Below are 23,271 nucleotides of genomic sequence, written 5' to 3'. Positions count from 1 at the left end.
CCATAACGAAATCTGCTAAACTCTCTCACCTCTCTGCCTTTTCTTATGTAGCAAGTGTTCCTTATGTCTTCACCCATCAAAGAAAGCCCTTCTCAATAATCAGGGGCCATGAACATTTGGTGTCTCCTGCAGAAAGCGTTTGTTACTACTTTGGAAGTCACTTTGGCTGTCTACACTCCTATAAATCTTTGTACCTCCGTTCATAGCCCTGTCCTTAATCTTTCAGCAAATTATTTATTGAGCTCCTATCCTGGAGCAGGTTTGCTACTACACACTGATTTCACAGGCTGTGTGTGTTTTACAGTCAGTTGAGTGCATATTACCTCTACCTCATTAAATTGTAAGCTCGTTATTCATCTCTGTATCTCCTTGGGACATAGTAGCTGTACAATAAATGTTTGTTCAATTGAATTGGGTTTTCCTCATACAGTTCATACTATGACAGTAAGAGTTTTATAGAAATTATTTTCCGTATGAAAGATTATACATCCTTAGGTACATTTATACTGTTTTTTAAAAATGATATTTGCTGACAGTGTACCTAACAATGGATCTTATTTAAAATTTCAACTGCATGAGAAATGGAGTAGCATTAAAAATATATCTACTACTATAGTCAATTCTTTCTGAAAGAACACATATACTGTCTCATGGTTTTTCAGTTTATCACCTGCTGTCTAAATATACTTGACTTTCCAACATTATGCCTTACTAACTCTTTTTATAATATTTACCTAGTCATGATCTTTCTTTATTTTCTTCCAGAGGTAATTCAAGGTTTTTTTTTCTTAAGATGATAGATCCTAGGGGAATATTTATATGCAAATAAAACATGAATCTTAAACTTCCTTTATTCATAGAAATTGGTAGAATGATTTGTTTTATTTAACTGCAAATAATTACATAAGCAATTAAATTGGCCATTCATTTGTCTAAACTGATCTTAACCTTAATCCTGGCTTGACAAACTAGTCTGACTATGCTACAGTACAGTTATTTCAGCCACATAATCAGTTCTAAATTTTCCAGTGAGGTAAGAAGGATTTTTTTCCTTTCATCTTTTCGTCTCCAAAATATTTTGACTATCTTACCTTCTTGAAGTTTGCATTTCAAGATTTTCTGCTTCACAGATTTGGATTTGTCCTTAAACCCAAGTGGGGAAGTAACCAAGCAGATTGGTGATGCCCTGCCTGTGTCGTGCACAATATCTGCTAGTAGGAATGCGACTGTGGTATGGAAGAAAGTAAGTAATACTTCCTGATACTGCCTTGCTGTTTGGACAGACTTCTCTTTAGGTTTCTTTTGTACTGTATATCTAAAAATGTATATTCATGGATGTGTTTGTACTCCCACATTCATTCTCTCTCTCTCTCTTTCTAATAATATAAATCAAATTACAACAAAATTTTATATGCTAATAATATAAATCAATTACACAACAACAGCAGGGTAGCATTCATAATTGATGCGCTGAAACTTATTTTGGGGTGTACTTTAATTATGTGTATATACTAAGTAGTCATAAACACACATGCATGGGTGCACACACACACCCATAATTATGCACTTTACGGCTTAACAATTTACAATGTGTTTAATCCACGTTATTCTTACATGAGGCTTACAATAACCATGTAAAATATAAAGATGATTTATTAATTTCCCCACATTACTCATAAAGAAATTGAGACAAGAGAAATTAGAAAGCTCCTAAGTGACACAGCAGAGACTTGAAGTCAGACCTTACTGAATGTAAATACTATACTCTGGTTACGTGCCTTTTTGCCTCTCTGAGCTGAAACTACTTTTAAGCTTTTCAGAGTAGATCCCTTTGGATTAGGAGCTCCTTGAAGGGGTCCTTTTATTTCGCTGTACCATGGTAGAACACCTAAAACATGCTAGGAGCTTATTCAGTATTTCCTGGCTGCTTACATTCTTATGATTATCTGAAATGTAGTTCATTACCTGTGGACCCAAACATTGTTCTCTTTTTATAATGAAAAAAGTAGAATTGATAATTGGTGATTTGAAACAAGGTTATCACCCAAAGAAAAGGTTGTGACTATGATCCCTCCACTTAACTCCTTGTCTAGTATTTCTGAACACCCAGTGTATTTGTTAGCAGAGCATGGCATGTGACCAGAGCACTTAACTTGCGATGTGTTGAGAAAACACACACATCATTTGAAGTTGACAAGAACTGTTTTTGTAAAAATATGTGGAGAAATTTATTGCTAGAGTTTCTTCTTAACAAAGATATAAATTATTTCTTATTGCTTTACTGTCTGCTTTTTGATCCCTTTCAATGCTAGATCTTCTGCTACTCTTAGAGCTCAGTTTCTCATTCACTCTCTTCCAGCCACAGCCTCATCATAACTTCTTGTTCACTTAGATAATTAAAGTGTCACTCCACAGACTGCACATTTAACAGGATGTATTTGTAGTAGTCAATGGTCATAAGACTGGGTGAGTTCTAGGCAACTGGGCTACTCAGTAATTGTGTGAACAACCATAGGGCATTTTACTACAGGACTAGAGAACCTAAGTTTACTGTGGCTAAAGCAGTTTCTACATCAACTGCAGTCATTGTTGTTGATCAAATACCAAATGTATTCAATCATTTATGAGCACGTAATGTATTCAAAGTAGTGTTAATCAATGTTGCCTGACTATTGGTTAGTTGATGGGAAGTGGGAAAAATGTATCTTAGTGGACAAAGACCCATGTAATCTTGAGATTGTGTTTAGTTGCCTGCTCATTTCAAGGAGCATTTCAATTCCTGGTAAAATAGGATTACTTTCTGTATAATAGGTGATTTTTTTAAAAATTAAATCTTAAATTTCCTTTGTTTATAGAAATTGGGAGAATGATCTATTTTAAGAATATCTTTAAACCTCATTCTTGTAATAATTGCCATTGTTCTGCAATAGATGCCCAGTATTGAGAACTGTATCTTATAAAATGACTTTCATTTAATCATTGATTAGTACCTCAAGGTCTCCATATTTGTCAATCCTAGATCATCTACATATACTACAAGGAGTAGGTGCCATCCGTTGAAAACTTTCCTTAATGTAAACACGTTACCTTATTTACGTAACTAAGTCCTCTTAGCATTTCAATATGATAATATTATTACCCCATTTCACAAATAAATTATTAAGTTAAGGGAAATAATCCAGGCACAGAAAGAGAAATACTGCATGTTATTATTACTCATAAGTGGGAGCTAATAAATAAACAAACAATAATAATAGTAATAAGTTGAATTTCCAGAAGGAGTGAACGGAACTGTAGTTACTAGAGGTGGGAAAGGGGAAGGTGGAGGGGGGAATAGTGAGAGGTTGGTTAATGGACAAAAAACAACTAGATAAGAAAAATAAGTTCTATTGGTGTACAGTCAAGCTAGGCATCTATAATTAACAATAATTCACTGCACGTTATCAAATGGCTAGAAGAGAGGAGATTGAAGGGCCTCAACACAAAGAAATGATTAAGTTTTGTGATGATGAATATGCTAATTACCCTGATTTGATCATCACATCAAGTATACATGTATTGAAATTGAAATTCAACTCTGTACCCTACAAATATGTATAATCAATACACTTTGATTTTTTTAAAAAACAAAAAAACAAATAAAGGAAGCTGTCTCAGAAGTTTATGAACTTGTTCCAAACTATAAATTCACCAAATGAAAAGAGTCTGAAATAAAACTCTGATAATGTCTGACTCTAAAACGACAAAGGAGAAAGGAAATCTATTTTTGAAAGCACCTGAAATTAAGAAAAAGAAGATTGCATTGTTGTTATACCCAGAAGAATAGTTTAGGCTTAATTATTATCTAATAAATACACTTGGAGTTATAATTGTGTCATGTGAGGTAATTTACTTTTTGTTTAATCAGGATAACATCAAGCTTCAATCTAGCCCATCATTCTCTAGTCTTCATTATCAGGATGCTGGAAACTATGTCTGCGAAACTGTTCTACAAGAGGTTGAAGGACTAAACAAAAGAGAGTCACTGACTCTCATTGTAGAAGGTAAGAAAATACTTGGGCACCAATGCAAATCTGTCTTTGAGAATTTAATACTGGATATCTTTTCTGATCTGAGTTTTCTAATTATGCTATATTTTCTAATTATAATGATATTTTAGGAAAACCTCAAATCAAAATGACAAAGAAAACTGATCCCAGTGGACTGTCTAAAACAATAATCTGTCACGTGGAAGGTTTTCCTAAGCCAGCTATACAGTGGACAATTACCGGCAGCGGAAGCGTCATAAATCGAGCAAGTATTTGTCTTTTTGTTATGTGCTGGGCTTGTCCAATGTAGGGTTTTATTTAGGTACCTGTGTTAGTCTGTTTTCTGTTGCTTATAACAGAATACCTGAAACTGGTTGATTTCTAAAGAAACGAAATTTATTTCTTACAGTTTTGGAGGCTGGAAGTCCATGGTCCGGGGGCACGCCTGGTGAGGGCCTCCTTCCTGGTGGTGTCTCCCTACAGAGTCTCTTAGTGACCAGGGTATCACATGGCAAGAACGGACTGAGCAAGAGTTAACCTTCTCACTCCCGCTCCTTATAAAGCCATCATCACCATGTCCATTATTCCATGAATGGATCAGTCCTTCACAAGGGTGCAGTCCTCACGATCTAATCACTTCTTAAAGGCTCCACCTTTCAAATACCAAAATCAAAATTCCCACCCTTTTAGCACTTTACAGTGGGGATCAAGCTTCAATACATGAACTTTGAGGGTAAACTTTTAACCCAGGAGTACCCAGACTGTATGCTGATGTGTTACCATACGAAATTTGCCGTGTATTCTCAGAAGAAATTTTTGCTAACTTCTTAATTTTCCCAAAAGAAGAACATGGCTCAAAGAGAAATTTTAAATCCCAGGGCTATGGACATTGGAAGAACCACTATGTTGTGGTCAGTGTATGTTTTTAAAACAATGTAAATTGGTGTTGCTCCATGGCCATTAATTCCTGAAACTTGAGAGATTAAAACATTAAGGTATATACTTTTTACAGCATAAACTTATGTATCTGAGTATAAGTAGCCATCATTACTTTGCTTACTTATGTACCTTAAAGGATATCTCTTCTTAAAACTGGGTCCTGGGGGCTGGCGAAGAACACAGTCACTGTCTGTGAACGTATGCTGTGATGTGTCTGTTCCAGGGCAAGGACCAGAATAAGGCAAGCTTCAAATAACAATCTGGAATGTGCCCTTCTGAACACAAGGGAACATAAACCAACCCTTAATATTTGCACATTTTGGGTAGACATTTTAGTAATAGTAAAGGCTCAAGAGCTTATAAACACTGCCAATAAATTTCTATTAATACTAAGGCTTTGACTAAAATAAATAAATAAATAAAACATGAGTATCTTTCCTGTCACTAGGGTTCAGAACTGTAATCCCACTAAATTGCCAATCTGCTTAGGTTACTATAATACTTGTTAATTCCATTTTCTCTGTAACAGTCTTCATGTCCCCTTCTCACAGTAGAACCAGTTTCAGACACTTTGGGGGCATCCAGAAGTCACATTTGATTATTTGAATCTTCTGTGCTGCCTTCTTTTCAGATTGGGACCCAGTTGAAATTTGAGAAGATATATATAAAGAAAGCAAAGAGCTGCAAATTAATTTTAAGTTAAAATCTCCACTCTTCCTCTCTCCAGGGAAGTTGGGCTGTGGTCCAGCTTTTGTTCAGTATAGTTTTGCAGCGCACGGTGGATTTGGGCTCTTTCACCTATGGGTGATGCATATTTATCTGCATGACTCCAGGTGTATGGAAAGCCCCCAAAGCAGTGAGCACACGTGACGCTGATGACTCCCGATTTGATTAGGTGTGGTGGGGACACACAAGTGACAGAGCATGCCAGAGGAGAGCAAAGGGGTCTGGGCCCCTTAAACCTAAGGAAATGCAGTTTTGTTGATTCAGAATAAAGACCTGAACCACCCAAATTGCTGACAATGTACAGATGTATTTTTTAGCATTGAAAATGGCTTTCTTTTCTAGTCTATTCTTTTTGCTCTCTAGTTCAACTAAGTGATCAATGCAGCAAAAAAGAACTTTTAGTTACTGGTAATGCAGGCATAGAAAATAGAAAAATAAGCACACAATAAATATTTGATGAACGAAAAGATACAAAGATTTAAAACAGCACTCTAGAAATGAGCAAATATATTTTAGAGAGATTAAAGTAACCAAAACAAAGACTCAGAAAAGTCGTATGAAAAATCCAAGTGGGAAATGGAAAAATAGCAGGTGAGCTTACTATGAAGATAAAAGTAATCATGCCATTCTTCATTGCCAAGGAGAAAGATTGATTCTGGCCCACTCGGTGATGTGTTACTTTTCTGGTTTTAGTTGTGTGCTGATCCATCATAACCTTCTATTTGTTCCTTCCTCAGACACATGGTGAATCTATATTTTACAACTATGAGATATCCCTGCCCCTCCTCTGCCCCCAGGAACTAGAAGATTTCTCAGAGCATGAGACAAGCTGTTGTCCTCAAGGCACTTACAGGGCAGTTAAGGAGAATGCAAACAAAGTGGAAAAAAAAGTTCCTGGAAAAATAGAATTAAAAGACAATATGAATCTTTCCATGAACGTTTTGAAGTGCCCTCAGACAGGAAATGATGTGTATAAAATGACTGAGAAAAGTGCAAGTGTATATTTGCTTCAGTCCTATTGGATTTAGGAGTCAAATGCTGAGGATGAGATAAAAATGGATCGCTTCTTATGTTTGAAGGAATTAAATGCAGTAATTGCCCTCATTAACATCTCACAAAAATCACTGAAAAAGAACCTATCCTTTGTATTTAGAAGAGGAAAATTTAGAAAAAAAATTGTTTTATTTACCATGAGCAAATCATGCATACATTTGCACTTAGATATAATGGCTTAAAATAAAAGAATTAACCCCTATAGTAAAGAACAACGATCAAATTCACAAATAATTAAATTTGTAAGTTTACTGAGGAAAAATTGGTGATTACATAATTACTAATTAATTATTTTAAGACAAGTGCCATCCTGCTAAAATATTGACTAACCCTAAGCATCCATTGAAAAAGAAGAGTTTAATTAATTTAATTACTAGAATTCACAATGAAAACATAAACAGAAATACCATTAGGGGTACCTGATCTTTATCCTACCTCCTGTGGACATAGGCCCACATCAGCCTCTATCCATGACCTTACACAACCTCTTGAACACCAGACTATCCTACAGAGCACCACACCTATCCTATTTTATTCACTGTTTCTCTTTCCCATGTTTTATAACCCATTTTCATTTCTAAATCCATCTCCTTCCTTTTTTTTTCCAGACAGAGGAATCTCCTTATATCAATGGCAGGTATTATAGTAAAATTATCATTTCCCCTGAAGAGAATGTTACATTAACTTGCACAGCAGAAAACCAGCTGGAGAGAACAGTAAACTCCTTGAATGTCTCTGCTAGTGAGTATTTCATTTCTGGCATTAAAAAAGTAAGAAAATTTGAAGTTATTCTTCATTAGTTTAAAATCTTCAATTTCATCTTCCTGTACTGCATTATGGTAAGTTTTATTTATTTTGCATTTGGTATCATCATCATAAGGTTATCTTTTCTTTTTTTCTGGTGTCCATTCTTGTACTATCCTTGTCATTTCATGTTTTATGGTTCAGAGACCTCACCCTGTACAGGAATATTTCCCAAGAGCATTACTCTTATTTAATCCTTGTTTTGTGGTTAGAGTAGAGATAATTCAAAGATGGTCTTAAAGCATATTTGCAACAGTTTTAAATTCAGAAAATTTTTAAGTCCATTTATTCTCATTATTTTGAACTCCAATTCTTTCTGATATTTATCCTACCCTTATTTTGTACAGGAATGCCATAAGCTTAAAGTCATTCAGCAAATTAGTAGAAAACTTGGTATCAGAATTTATGAAGACTGGTTTCAAAATTGTTCCTTTTGTTATATGTTTGAAGCATAGCCAAAAATTAGTTAAATGAAATTATCTCAGAGAAAGTGAAAAAAATCTGTCAGTTCTGAAATTAGGACAATACATACATACCAATAGCAGCTTCTTCTGAAAACAATTGTCGTTTAATGTGAAATTAATGATCATCTTCAATTCTGTTATTGTTCCTGTTGCTGTCAGTCTTACATCAGGACTGGTTTATAATGAGGCTTGGTTCTGGACAGAATGATAACTGACCTGCCAAACTTTTCTTCTTCAGTCAGCTGTAATCTTGTATGTGACATTAGCAGGCTAGGGATAGATACACTGGCTAGGAATTAGCAGGAGCTAAGAGAAACTAATTGTCTAAAGATAATAGTCCCTAACAGATTATGACTGGAATATAAAGGCCTGATGAATTGACAGGAGAAGAAAACCAAACAAATTTAACTCTATTGACATCTCAGAATGCAATTCAGACACCATTAATTTGTCCTACCTAGAAAGAGAACCTATCCTTTTTACCTGAACGCCAAGTCTCTTCTTATGCTAGTCCATCGAATGGTGTGCTTCAGTTTTAAGACCTTGCGGTGGCTTTATCAACATTTAATACAGTTTTTTTCAAATTCACTGTGTACCTCCTGAGATTCCAATTTAGTATGAAGAGGGGCCTGAGAGTCTGCATGTTAACAAACATCCTGGCAGTTCTGGACGTGGGCCCATGCCCTTTGAACAATATTTCTATAGTTTTACATTAGATGATAATACGCAACAGTGGTGATTCCTAAAATGGACCAAAAGCATAGCGCTATCAGAGTCATTTTTGGGGTTTTTGCAATCACATATGTTGCTTCTTAATATCTAAAGCATCTGCAGTTTTAATCTCTACCCCTGCCACTCTGAGAACATCTCTAGTGGTAAGTCTTTGACACTAGAGAATGAAAATCAATTCTATAGTGGGTCAGGAAAAGTTGAGAAAATTTGAGAAACACTGGCATTGTAGACTTCATAGGTACCAACTTGTTCCTCTTAAAAAAGAAGTACTGTTAATAGGTAGTAGAGAGTGGACAAATTAATATAGATTTCAGATTAATACTATAGCTTGTCAATTGTGAAATTTCCTATGGCAGGTTAACACCTTTGCGGTTTTAACTACTCTTCTTTTTTTAAAACAAAATTAATTTCTTTGTAAGGAAGGTCATGCTCTATTAAGTGTGAATTTTTGTACCCTTAGCTGTAGAATAGATATTTTATCTCTGAGTATTATTACATCATACTATTATGGTAAAGGTGACTTTCATATATCAACAAATTTTGTTTTTAATTTCATATTAACATTTTTCATTTCAGTAAGTATTCCAGAACACGATGAGGCAGACGAGATAAGTGGTAGGTACTATGCTGCCGACTCTTCTTCCTTGACTGTCAGCTCAAGCTTTATGAAGTGTCATTATATAAGTAATTTTCTTAGCTGTGCACAATTTTGACTTGAATTAAAATACCAAATGAGACAAGATAGTAAGAATGTTAAAATTTTACCCTTTAAAGTCATGTTTGCATGTTAAGCAAAGTAATGAGCATTAGTCATTTTTAATAAGAATAACTAGATTGACTTCTTTTTAAAAAAGATCCTTGGCATTGTCTGTAATTGTATGGACTTTTCTTCTTTGTTGTAGATGAAAACAGGGAAAAGGTGAATGACCAGGCAAAACTAATTGTGGGAATCGTCGTCGGTCTCCTTCTCGCTGCCCTCGTGGCTGGTATCGTCTACTGGCTATACATGAAGAAATCGAAGTAAGTTGTGCAAAAAGAATCTTCATTGCTCATTGACTTGCACTGGGAGGAAATACAATGTGTTAATTATGCTCATTCCAGCTGTGCATGCAATTACTATTATAAGAAGGACATATTCCCCAAATCAGGTTGATCATATTTTGTTTCAGCTCACATGGACTGCACTGCCAACATCAGGGACATGGACTGGCATGTGATTTCACATGTGTCTTCATATTTTTCTCAGTCAATAGTCTGAATTCAATTATTCAATTTCTTTCAGCACATGGGTGGATTTTGAAAGGATATACAGTCTAAAGGTCAGCTATTCAAAATCTTTTGGTTGAAGTTGGTAAAGATTAATTAAAAGTGGCTAGTATGTTTTGTAGGGACTGCCTTTGCAGTGACAAGTCTGGTCAGCAATGAAACTGCTAATATCATATTGTCATTACTCCCCTATTCTAGTTAGCTATCTTTGCTACGTATAAGAATCTATTTCAGAGAAAAATACATCATTATTTTGGCTTGAATTTTTAAAAGATGATTAGGCAAAGTACCAAGATTACTTGAAAAATGCTTTAGATGATGTTAGGATAAAAATTATTAAAATCTTATAATATTACAATTAGTGTGAGACTTACAAATCATCTAACAGTAGTTTATAATGATAATCTCATGAACCAATGAAGATTCTTAAAATATGCACATGCCTAGTACTTCTCATTGCCCACTCCCAATCCTAGATTCAGATGTGATCAGGCAGGGGTGGGGTTCCAGCATTTACATGTTCAAAAAGTTTCACTGGTGATTCTGTGTCATGCTCCTGTTTCAAACATGAGTTTTAACGTGCCCCCCCCCCATCTTATAAAAGAGGAAATTGATTTTTGCAGTGTGATGTCTATAGCTAGTGGCAACTTTGGACTTAATTTTATGTTTTCTTTATGTCTGATATATCCCCTTTAAAAAAAACTCAGGAAAAAGAAAAAGTAAACTCAAATCAGGATTTGTGATCTCATCCCATAAAGATGTCAATTCCAGTGAAGCAATATTTGAATGGTGCTAGCATCCAAGGGAGGCCATATCTCAGGAATTTTTAAAGTCACATAACAAGAGCATGTACTGAGCTCTTTTGGTCTCACAGCACAACTGTGAAGTACTTACCATTATTATTCATGGTTTACATTTGAAAAATCTACAGTAGAGAATGGTTAAATTACTTGCTCAAGGTTACACATTTTGTAAGGGGCAGAATTGTTATTTAATTTAAGTCTACAATGTTTTAAAAACTTCGTGCTTGATCACTAGTCCTTACTTTCTCTTGTTATGCTTATTTTCCCTCCTTTTGGCAAGTAAGACAGAAACATTTTTCCTTGTTGTGTATTGTGGCTGATGCACATAACGTCCATTCTCACACTGGGGGACATCCCTCCTGATCTTGGCATTTCACTCAGTTTTTAGTAGTCCCCACAGATACTTGGTAAATAAACTAAGTCAGGGTTCTCTAGATCAGGCCAATGGGGTGTGTGTGTGGGGGGTGGTGGTGTGTGTGTGTGTAAAGAAAGATTTATTATAAAGAGCTGGTTCACATGATTATGGAGACTTGAGATATCCCAAGATCTTCAGTCAGGAAGCCGGAGACCCAGGAGAGCTGCTGTGTAGTTTCAGTCCATATCCAAAAACCTGAGAACCAGGAGAGCTCATGGTATAAGGTCTAGTCTGAAACCCATCAGAATCAAGATCCAGGAAGAGCAGATATTTCAGTCGGAGTCTGAAGGCAGGGAAAAAATAATGTCCCAGCTCAAGCAATAATGCAGGAGGAGTCTCGTCTTCTGTGTTCCATTCAGATTTTCAATTGATTGAATGAGGCCCACCCACATAAGAAAGGGCAATCTGCTTTACTTCGTCTGCTGATTCAGATGTTAATCTCATCCATAAACACCCTCATAGACACAGCCAGAATAATGTTTGGCCAAATGTCTGGGTACCACATGGCCCAGTCAAACTGACACATAAAATTAATCATCACTCCTAGTAACAAATATGTTCTTTTTCTTTATATTTTACCTAAAAACACTTCACATGGGTTTGTGTCCACGGTGTCTATGGAGAATTTAGAAGACTGATTGTACCATGTAAATGAAAGGAAATGCAAATAGTTGCCCAAAGGCAATGTCTATCTTCTAGAAATTCTCCTTCCATGCACACAAGTTTTCTGATGATCAAAATTTTATCCTCCCTTTATAGTCCATGAAAAGACCCTCACAAATGTAACAGCCTGGCTCTAGGCTATTTGCATTTTATTAGGATTTTGATGCACTCCAAAGTAATTTTAGTTGTTAAAAGAGTAAAAACAAAACTTCCCTGTACCTTGAAAGTTAGCACATGGTTCTCAGCATTATGATTAAATGAATTTTAAATTCTTAGAGCGCCCCCAGCATCCTTAATCATCCTATTTTAATGGCCAGTATCTCATCAGACACCATTTTTCCTTCTGTGAATACAAGAAGTGTGTGTGTGTGTGTGTTATTACTTCATTAGTTATTTCCACGTGGTGACCCAAAATGAAAATTATGAATAAATAAATGCTGGACATTTGACTTCATAATGTTATTAGGTTAAGGCCTCAAGCATTTCCCTTAAAGTGTCTCATTAAATTAAGTGCAACTTTTACCTTCTGATTTGAACATTCATCTAAGTAACTGTTATGTAATTGAAAAGTGCACCAACTTTGATAGAGTTAATACTATTGGTAATCAAAATAATAAATTGAAATTCACATCCCAAGCATCAAAAGGTTTTTATTAAGAATTTGTAGAACACTTCAGATTAGCTAAGTGCTTTACATTCATGATTGTTTATTCCTTGCCTGTGCCCTCTGAAATTAAGCAGCATTTTTGCAGTATGAGTTAGTATTCTTAACCCCTTATGACACTTGTCCAGAGTAAGTTCAGATTCATAATAAGAGCTTTAAAGTTAAAAATTCCTAAGGCTATTTTTGTGATACAGGTAGCAAATCAGTGAAGTTTTCACATTTAGGGGAAGTTCTTTGCATTGGTAATTTAAAAAGTCATTGGAGAGAGATAAGAGAAACAATTTTTTATTGCTAAGTAGAATTTAAGAATACATTTGTTAATAGTGTTCAACTAGCATTCGCTCCCCGTTCTAATAGAAGCTGCATCTTTTTGCATCTATTTCAACTATGGAGGACTGCAGAAAGAAATACTTAGCAGTTCACGTTTTTTTCTCATTGTGACATGGCACATTTATTCAAGAGTAAGGATTCATAATTCCTTTGCTGTTTTAATGCATATAACTTCTCACTGGAAGTTTTTTTTTAATTACATGTTTGATAATGACTATGGGTAGCTCTAATCATTGCCCATGTATGTAGGTATGTAACAGGGTCAGGCAAAAGGCATTACTTGACTAAGTCCACTTCATGTCCAGTTGTTTAACAGGTAGAATATCATAAAAGTACAAGATAACTCAATATTTATTTTTTATTATTTTTCCATTTCTCTCCACCCTCTCCTTCAAACATAGTTTTTAGTTCTGTAGGAAATTCAATGTTACTATTTGAGATCTGTATCCTCTCCTGCATAATTTATAGTACAGAACTAATGAAAAACTAAGAGTTGAAGATAAAGAAACAGGGTAAAGGCAGCATGACGTAGCCACAAACTTCTTCAGACATTTATTACCACCATAATTTTCAGGTTGGTTGCATTTAAAGGACCCCGGTCCACCATACTTCTTATCTTTGAACTGGGAGCAAGCATTATAGTCACTGTGTAAATCTTGGAAAGTTACCAAAAAAGTTAGCTTTTGCAACTATGGAACTCAAGACTATTTTCGTGAGAAGTATTGTATGCTATACAGATAATCCAGAAAACTAAAAATCACCAATATTCTGTGTTAGTTGTGCCATATATAATGCTACGTTATTGAGTACTCTCTCAGAAAAAAACAGAGAAAGTTGTAAATTGGCTGAAGGGCTAAAGAGAACTTGCCTATAACACTGAAACCTCAAGAAACAATGTTATGTTAAGCCTTTCTAGAACCTTTCCCATCAATATCTCTTGATATACAAAAGAGGATCTTACAAGAAAGTCGATTTTAACTGGATTCTATTTTGCAATCAATACTCACTTTAAAATTAAATATGATTCCATGAAGGAGGAGAGACTCCCCACTGAAAAAATTAAAAAGGATAGTGCTGGTGAACCACTTATAATACATTTTTAATGACTCATTTATCACTACATGAGCACTTATTCTTCTTTCCTTTCTTTTTCTTTCTTTCCTTTTTTTTTTTGGTAATTTTGCTGAAATCCTTAATTTAATGAGGTACCTACAAATAACTCCATTTCATAGAATCTAAGTCTCAGTGGTATTAACCTGCCCAAGATATCATAAGTAGTATTTTATTCCAAATCTCATGTACATTCAAATACATGTTGCTGCCTTACCAAGACTTCTTTGAAATTAAAATTTCAGCTCTGTCTTTGATTGCCTGCTGGTACTTAATATAGCTCTGTGGAGGAAGAGATATGCTCTTAAGTAGAGGACTGATGTATTCTTTCACCTTGTCATAGAAGTTAGACTAATCCAAGTTTTGAATTCTTTCTCTTTCTCTCCCATAGCCTGGCAGGCAGCCAAAAGAAGGGAAAACTATTCTGTCAAACCATAAATAATAGTGGACAAGCGGGGAAATAGAGTAATGTGGAAATGCAGCTGTCTCTGTTTAGTCAATCACAGGGTCATTGGCCACTCAGAGGATAGAACCATCCATGGCCCTCCCTTTTCAACTGCGTGTGACCCAAAAGTTTCCAGAGGAAAGAAAGGGCTTGCATCAAACTATAATGTTTTCATTTTTAAAATTTCCTCTGTATATATTCGTTTTGCTTTTTTAAAAGTATCATGTGTTTGTTTTAATCATCTTTTCCAAAGGTGAGGGAAAAAAAAATGTCCCATTCCCTACCGTGAGTTAGGTGAGTGCTGTCCCAACATCACCCACCCTCAGGAAACACTGAATCATGGTTCTGGATTCACGCAGGTGGCGTCCTGTTTTCATGCATAATCAGTATTTTACCTAATCATATTTTACCTAATGGATGGACCCCTATTCACTGCTGACCAAAACAGAAAGGTCATTTTCTAATTTTTACTGAGGACATAAGCATTTCCTATTTCAACGGGAATTTTTTTATAGTCTTAGAAATTCTAAGAATATAAAATTAAAAGTTGTAGTAATAAGACCAACTATTTATTCTCCTCCATTTCTTTCTTCACATCAAGAAATTGCTGACAACTGTCAACAGGGATTAGAGTCTTCCTCTCCTCCTGTAGTTTTTCATTAAGTTTGGCCCAAGAGGAGACCCATTCTGTTGACAGCTTGACCAGGGAAGAGGAAAGAATAGCTATTTTCAGACATGACCCTAATTACCTGCACAGGTATCGGTGGCCAGTTTGCTGGATATGGCAACTCTACACTGCCAGGGTCCTGGTCTTAAATACCCATAGTCCTGGTACTCTTCTGTGGTGTGAGTCAGGCATGATATAGGACAGAAATCACAGAAAACACCCTACTAACTAGGAAGAGTTAAGGATACCTTATACTTTCTTCAAGAGAGTTTTCAATTTATTGTACACATTCCTGATTTTGAAAATCTCATGAACTCTTTCATGTGCAAAATATTTTAAGTGAGTATTGTTTTTGCTTTCCAAACATTAAATTCTATTATAATATTTGATCTTATCTTTTCAAATAATACCACCTCCCAAGATTGAGATACACTGGTTGTACCCACTACTCTCACCCCCCTTTGCTTTACCTACCTCCTCCAACCCCCCACTAAGTTATTGCTAAAATTATTGTTGGGGGGTACCACTAGAGTGGTCTCCTACCTTCTTTCTAAGGTAATCTCAAGTGTATAATATTGAAAAAAAACTCACCGAAAAAGTTTTAAAATCTTCTGAAAAGTTATTTGAAACCAACATTAGCCCTTTAAGGTCACTGTACTTATGAAAATAACACAGAATGAGGAGTTGAGACCCAGATTTGAACTCCCTTCTGCTGCTCAGTAGCTGTATGGCCCTGGGCATCAGCTTCATGGCTCACCTTCAATTTAGTGAGTCCCTGTAACCTGCCAGGTACTTTCACATGTACTATCGCATTTATCCTCGCACCAGCCCTATGAGAAGACCCTGTTGTTCCCCTATTTATAGATGAACGAGCATGCTTAAGAAGGACTTGTTCAAAGTCTTGCATCTCAGACTCGACACATGAGGATAAAAACCCAGCCCACCAACCCAAAGGCCAAGACTCTTCTCTCTACCTCACAGATTAAACTAGAGGGTCACCTCTAGGGCTTCTACCCACATTTACATATTATGATTTTATGATTTAAATTTTTTCTCACATTTAAAAGTTACAATAAAGGGGCACTGACGAAGAAAATTTAAGACAAAATATCCATCATAATTTATATTTTAACCCAAGTATTCACTCTTTATAAGTGCTTATGTCTGTCCCGGAAAATAATAGACTGGAAAACATTTACTCAAGGGAATGATTTAAATAATTTGTTGTTCTCCGTACACATACACTTAGTCCCCTACCAGCAGCAAGTGTTTCTATTTAGTACACTCCACAGTGATTTACGGTTTAGCATATTTGTATAACTGTGTAACATGGTGCATGGATACTGGAGCTGGACTGCCAGAGTTGGAATCCTGGCTTTGCTACTTACTAGCTGCATGACCACAGGCAAGTTTATTAGTCTTAGGGTAAAATGCAGATTTTGAAAGGATAAAATAATTTAATAGCTATAAATCACATAGAACAGTGCCGGACACATTAAGGCATTCTATGAGTGTTAGTGGTTATTATATTACAGAGAGGAATTAAGAAAAGAAGGGAGATATTTACTTTTTGTGATTTACCATTTCTTATGGTTTTGTTTCCTTTCATTTTTGAGAAAAATTACCAGTTTGAAGTTACCCAACTCTTATTCTATAATATATGAGTATTTCAGGTTTCATGTTGCCCTTAATCCCTCATTTCCAATTCCAAACTATGAGCAGTGATAGTTTTAGCCTGATTTTGCCTATGTGAAAGATACTGTGATTTGCTCTGAGAACAACTTTCCCTCAGAGAATTCAGGTTACTCGCTTCTTCTGGATACTTCTTTCTTCTATTTTATACAACTTTATAAAAACACAAAAACGACTGTCAATCTTGACAAATATATCCATCTGGAAAGTAAATAGAATAGGAAGTAGAAATGGTATTCATTTTCTCATTGCACTTTTTGCTTGGTTCTTTCCATTTCTGGCCACAAGGATGATGATTTACCATTTCACTGTATAACTATTTTATATTGAGGTAAAAATCTGCCTACATTAAATGTGCAATTAAATTATGCTTTTGTTAACATAACTGTCTTAGTCCACTTGAGCTGCTATAATAAAACACTACAAACTGGGTGGTTTAGAAACAACAGAAATTTATTTTTCACAGTTCTGGAGACTGAGACATCCAAGATCAAGGCATGAGCATATTTAGTGTCTGGTGAAGGCTCACATTTTGATTCATAGATGACACCTTCTTGCTGTAACCTCACATGGTGACAGAAGGTGAGGGAGCAAACTGTCTGAGGTCCCTTTTATAAGGGCATTAATCCCATTCATCAGGGCTCTACCCTCACAACCTACTCACCTCCCAAAGGCCCCACCTACAAATACCATCACATTGGGGATTAAGTTTTAACACATGAATTTGGGGTGGGAAGGTGACACAAACATTCAGTATATAGCAATGACCATTACTCCAGTCAAGATATGGAGCATTCCATCACACCAGAAAGTTCCCTTAAGACTCTTTTCCTACCCACTGCCACCACCCCTGTTCCCATTAGGCAACTACTGTGTTGTTATCACCAGGGATTGTTTGTCTTGAACTTCATATAAATGTAATTGTACAGTTACTCTTTAATATCTGACTTCTTTCACTTAATGTGTTTTTGACATTCATCCATGCTGTTACATGCATCAATAGCTTATTTTTTTTATATTGTTAATAGTGTTAATTACTAGAATATACCACATTTTAAAAATCCGTTCTCTTGTTGACAGAAATTTAGAAAGTTTCCAAATTAGACTATTACAAATATGAATAATATGGCTAAAATGAACATTCTTATACAAGTGCTTTTGTGAGCATCTGTTTTCATTCTCTTGGGTAAAGATTGAGGAGTGGAATTGCTTAATCATAGGGCAGATATTGTTCATGGGAAATTGCCAAATAGCTTTCCAAAGTAGTCATCCTATTTACAACTTCCACAAGCAGTGTATGAGAGTTTCAATTCTTCCACATCCTTGTCTGATTTTAGTGTTGTCATTCTGTTGAATTTTAGCCATTCTAGGAAGTGTGAAATGATATTTAAATTTGGTTTTTAATTTGCATTGTCTTGGGACTTAACAATTTTAAGATCCATGAGCTTATTGGCTATCTGATATCTTTCTTTGTGAAGTGACTATTCAAATCTTTTGCCTCTGATATTTTTGGTGTTTGTCTTTTTGTAATTGATTTGTAAGAGTTCTTTACATGTTCTGTATAAAAGTTTTTTGCCATATAGATGTATTGTGAATATTTTGTCCTAGTCTGTGGCTTGATTTTTTCCTGTTTTAATGCTGTTTTTTGATGAACGTTTTTTCATTTTGATGAACAGCTTATCAGTTTTTTTTATATTAATTTTAGAGCTTTTTGTGTCCACTATATGAAATCATTGCTTATCCCAAGGTATCAAAGGTATTTTCCTATCTCTTTTGTTTTTTAGAATTTTATAGCTTTAACTTTTACATTTAAGGATATGATCTATTTAAAATTTTGTGTGTGGTGTAAGATAAAAGTGAGTTTTTTGGGTTTTTTGTTCATTTTTGCTTTTGCTATATATGTATATTTGTCATTCCAGCATTAGTTATTTTAAAACTTTCTTTTAGCTTTGGCACATTTGTCTAAAATTGATTTACCATAATTATATGAATCCTTCAACTTTGACCTTCTGGTTGTTTCAGCAGTCTTTTTTCTTTGCATTTTCATATGAATTTTAGCAACTTACTAATTTCTGTGCCCCCCAAAAAAGTTTTGTGGGATTAGGGTTGCTTTGAATTTATAGATATATTTAGGTATATCTAACATCTTTAAGAATATTTGGTCTTCCAACCCATGATCATATATCTCTTCATTTACTTAAATCTTTTCAATTTTTTCTTGGCAATATTTCATAATTTTTAATATAGACACTTGATTTGTCATAGAGTTTAATCTTGTGTATTTCATGTATTTTGCAGCTACTATATGTACAATTATTTTTGTAATTTTCCAAATTTTTTCTACAATGTGAAAATATGATTAATTTTTTTTATTTTTATTGATTATATATATTCATGATGCATAAAGCTGACCATCAGCACCTGTGCCTAAGATGTGGCGATCAGATCAGTACTATCAGCATGCCCTGTCTTGCTAATTTACCTTGTTAGCTCTATTAGTTTTGCAGGTGCCTTAACATTTCTATGTAAACAATCATTTCATCTGCAAATAGAGAATATTTTCCTTCTCCTTTCCACTCTATATGCCTTATATTTCTTTTTCTTGCCTTATTGCACACATACAGACCTCCAATACAATGCTGAATAGAAATGTTAAGAACAGATACCTTTACATATTCCCAATCTAAAAGGGGAAATTGTTCAATATTTACCATTATGTATGATGTTAGCTATAGGTTTTTCATACATGCCTACCTAGTGTTAGCCAAACTGCAAGGTTAAGTATACAGTCCTTCAAACTGCCAAGTCTGCCCAAGACATCTGACCCCAACTGCAAGGAGTTAGGGTCCAACAACGAAGTTAGAAGGAGGAGTTCACACAAGACCACGCTTACTTCTGACACCAGCTGCACATTTTGGGGTTCCCCAAAATCACTTTCAGGTTTGTAATTCACTAGAAAGACTCACAGAACTCACTGAAATCTATTATATGCTTAACTATGTTAATGACAGAGCAAGGATACATTAAAAATCAGCCAAGAAAAGAGACACATAGAACAGAGTCTGGGAGGTGCAAATGTGAAATTTCTATAGATACGTTATTCCATCACCTTTGATGTGTGGCAAAAGCATGGAGTACTACCTACCTGGGAGGCTCACCCGAGCTATGGTGTCAGCATTTTTATTGGGCTTTATTACATAGACATTGGTTGAACTCAGTCTCCCGTCTGTCTCCTTCCACGGGTCAGGCAGATATCACATGGCCCAAATCTCCACCTTAAGACTAATGGGTGTGGACAGTCGGCCATAGGATTCCCTTATTTGTTTTATGCCTGGAGTTCTGTAGTAATAAAACTTTGTTTTTAATATTGTTAATTTGTATTTTGTTTCTTTATCTTAATAAGTCTTGCTAGGGTGTTATCAATTTTCTTAATGACTTTAAATAACTAACTTTTGCTTTGTTTTCATCTTTATTTCTTACTTTTTATTTATTTATGCTCTTATCATTACTACTTTCTTTACTGTTTAGATTTTAACTTGTTCTTCTTTCTCTAATTTCTTTCTAAGCCTCTTCATTTGGTTAGAGTGTGGTGCTGGTAACACTGAGGTCATGGTTTAGGATCCCAGTACCAGCAGCCACAAAAACTAAACAAAGTACAAGCATTTAAACTATAAATTCTACTCTCAGCACTGTTGCCTGTATTCCAAAAATGACAATATGTTGTATTTTCTTATTCACTTAATTCAGAAAATTTTTGAATTCTTCTTTGCTTTCTCCCTTGGAGTCATGTAACTAAAACTGTATTAAATTCCAAATATTGCTTATTTAATTCTGTTTTGTTAACGTAACCTAATCCATGAACTTTTTGAAGTGCCCTGAGATTTATTTTTTGGCCTAGCATGCAATTTTTCATGGTGAATACTCCATGAACACTTGTAAAAACAAAACTTATTTGGTGGTCAATGAGTGCACTGTTCTACAGGTACCAGTTAAGTTAAGGTAAAAATAGTTTGTTTAAATCTTTTTAACCCCACAGGTTTTTTTTCAAATTATATAAAATCACTTCACATATGATGTCAGAAATTTACAGGCATACACTTCCATTTCCCTTTCACATGTGTTGTGCTACTGTTACATGTCTTACTTTTACATACTTATAAAACTCACAATACACTGTTACTATTTTATGTTCTAAAATCTATTATCTCTTTTAAAAATTAAAAATAATGAGACAACTTTTTTTTTGTATTTTCTTAGGACTTTACTCTTTCCAGCACTACCCAAATTTTTAATGGATCTGAGCTTTCATCTGGTATCACTTTGTTTCAGTCTGAGAAACCTCCTTTAACATTACTGGAAGTAAATTCTCCTGCCAGTAAATTTTCTGAGATTCTGTTTTATAATAATGTTCTTATTTCACTTTCAATTTTGTTGGAAATTTTTACTGGTATGGATTTCTAGCTTGATATTTTTTAAAATATTGATTGCGTTAAAGATGTTCCATCAGCTTCTGGATTGTATAGTTTTTAATAAGTCTTTGAAGATTGTTTTCCATTTCATTTCAAAAATTTGGAAAATATCCAGCAATTATTTTTTCAAATATTTTTACTCCCTTTTTCTCTTCATGAGACTCTTAGTATATGTATATTAACTGCTTGAAATTGTCCCACAGATCACTGAGGCTCTATTAATTTTCAAAGACTTTGTCTTTTTATCCATGATTCGTGCTGAATAATTTCTACAGCTCCAGCTATATTTTCACTGATTTTTATCTATTGCAATGTCTGATCTGCTAGTAAGTCCATACAATTAATTTATAGAATTTCTGATCTGTGCTTCTGAGTTCTTGATGTTCAACTTCATTTTAAATCTTCTCTTCCTCTCATTATATTTGTTTTCCTTTATATTTCTGTAAACTTTTACAATACCTGTTTTACAATTCTTGCTTACTAATTTAATTATTTGTGAGGTCTTCAAAAAGTTCATGGAAAGATTGTATTATCCTTTAGTTGCATTTTTCCATGAACTTTATGAAGTACTCTCATATTTTTTTTTTTTTTTTTTGACCTGTAAGGGGATTGGGACCCTCGGCACGGTGTGGTCCGCACCACGCTCAGCCAGCGAGTGCACCAGCCATCCCTATACAGGATCCGAACCCGCGGCCTCAGCACTACCAGTGCTGCACTCTCCTGAGTGAGCCATGGGGCCGGCCCCTCATATGTTGCATTAACTGATTTTTCACCTAATTATTGGTTATATTGTCCTACTTTATATGTTTAGTAATTCTTGTTTGGATACTGGAAATTTTGATGTTATTTTGCTGTGTGCTGAGTTTTGCTTTGGCAGGTAGCTAAGTTACTTATAGCTCAGCTTAATCCTTTTGAAGCTTGTTTTTAAACTTGATTACGATGGGTATATTCAACTTAGTACTCAGAGAAAGAATCAAGGGAAGTCTTTTGTAAATTTTTTATGCTCCTTTTTTGCATAGTTCCCCGTATCTCCTGCAATTCCTGTCACCTCATTCTGTACCAGTACTGATCTCTGCATCCTTAAGTCAGTGAAAACCCTGTGCTCTGCTTTCCTTCTTGTTTTGTCACCACCGTCCAGAAAGTGCCTCCAGGCACAAAGCCTGGGCGAACAAAGGATGCAGCTTATTTATTATTCCTCTTTTGGAAATCAGAGTTTTTTTGTTAACTGTTGTTCAATGACAGAAAATATTTGTTTTATTTATTCCTTGGTTTTTTGTGTGTGTTAGTTTTTATTTTTGTTTTTGCTTGTTAACATGTTTATGGCCAAAGAGCTAGCCCAATACTAGTTACTTCACTATGATCATACATACTAAATTTTTGTGTAGTTGTCCTATCAATTGTTGAGAAATTCTTTTAAAAAAATGTGTATTTGTCTATTTTTCCCTTCAGTTCTTTCAGTTTTTGCTTTATGCTTTTATTAGGTACATAGGTTATGACTTTCTTATGTATCAAAATTTTTATAATTATAGAATATCTCTCATTATCTCTGGTAATATGCCTTGTTATGAATTTTAGATTGTCTGCCACATAGCTTTCATACATATGCACTTTACGTATATATCTTTTTTCATCTTTTTATTTTTAATTATCTTTCTTTATATTTAAAGCTCATCTTTTATATAAAGTAGGACTAAGAAAACTATGACCTCAACACACTGCTGCCTAATTTTAAATATAGAGTTTTATTGTAACACAGCCATGACCATTTATATATAAATAGTCTGTGTTGCTTTCATGCTATGGTGACAGAGTAGAATAGTTGGAACAAAAAAATATGGCCTACAAGCCTAACGTATTTACAATTTAGACCTTTAAGAAAAAGTTTGCCAATGCCTGGTACAGAGAATGTATAGATAATATATAGAGAATGAGAAAGTCTTGTTTACTTAGTACAGTTTGACAATCTCTGCCTTTTAATTGGAGGATGTAGCCAAGTTATGT

The 23,271-nt window shown here is 34.9% G+C and overlaps 1 protein-coding gene across 2 annotated transcripts in view; it reads left to right on the top strand.

Moving 5' to 3' along the window:
- The window catches only part of ALCAM (activated leukocyte cell adhesion molecule), a 182,339-nt gene that overhangs the window by 153,263 nt on the left and 5,805 nt on the right, over positions 1 to 23,271 (top strand). The window contains exons 9-14 of one of the 2 annotated variants that reach the window (XM_063112276.1): positions 1,131 to 1,243; positions 3,908 to 4,043; positions 4,160 to 4,293; positions 7,355 to 7,487; positions 9,323 to 9,361; positions 9,649 to 9,766. In XM_063112276.1, the coding sequence (XP_062968346.1) occupies positions 1,131 to 1,243; positions 3,908 to 4,043; positions 4,160 to 4,293; positions 7,355 to 7,487; positions 9,323 to 9,361; positions 9,649 to 9,766 (673 nt within the window). The remainder of the gene's footprint in view (positions 1 to 1,130; positions 1,244 to 3,907; positions 4,044 to 4,159; positions 4,294 to 7,354; positions 7,488 to 9,322; positions 9,362 to 9,648; positions 9,767 to 23,271) is intronic. The other variant, XM_063112284.1, reaches the window with a different exon arrangement.

This window comes from Cynocephalus volans, chromosome 1 (genome assembly GCF_027409185.1).
Source record: "Cynocephalus volans isolate mCynVol1 chromosome 1, mCynVol1.pri, whole genome shotgun sequence".
NCBI classification, from domain to species: Eukaryota; Metazoa; Chordata; class Mammalia; order Dermoptera; family Cynocephalidae; genus Cynocephalus; species Cynocephalus volans.
The sequence above is the reverse complement of the archived record's forward strand: the minus strand, read 5'-3'. Positions and strand labels throughout refer to the sequence as shown.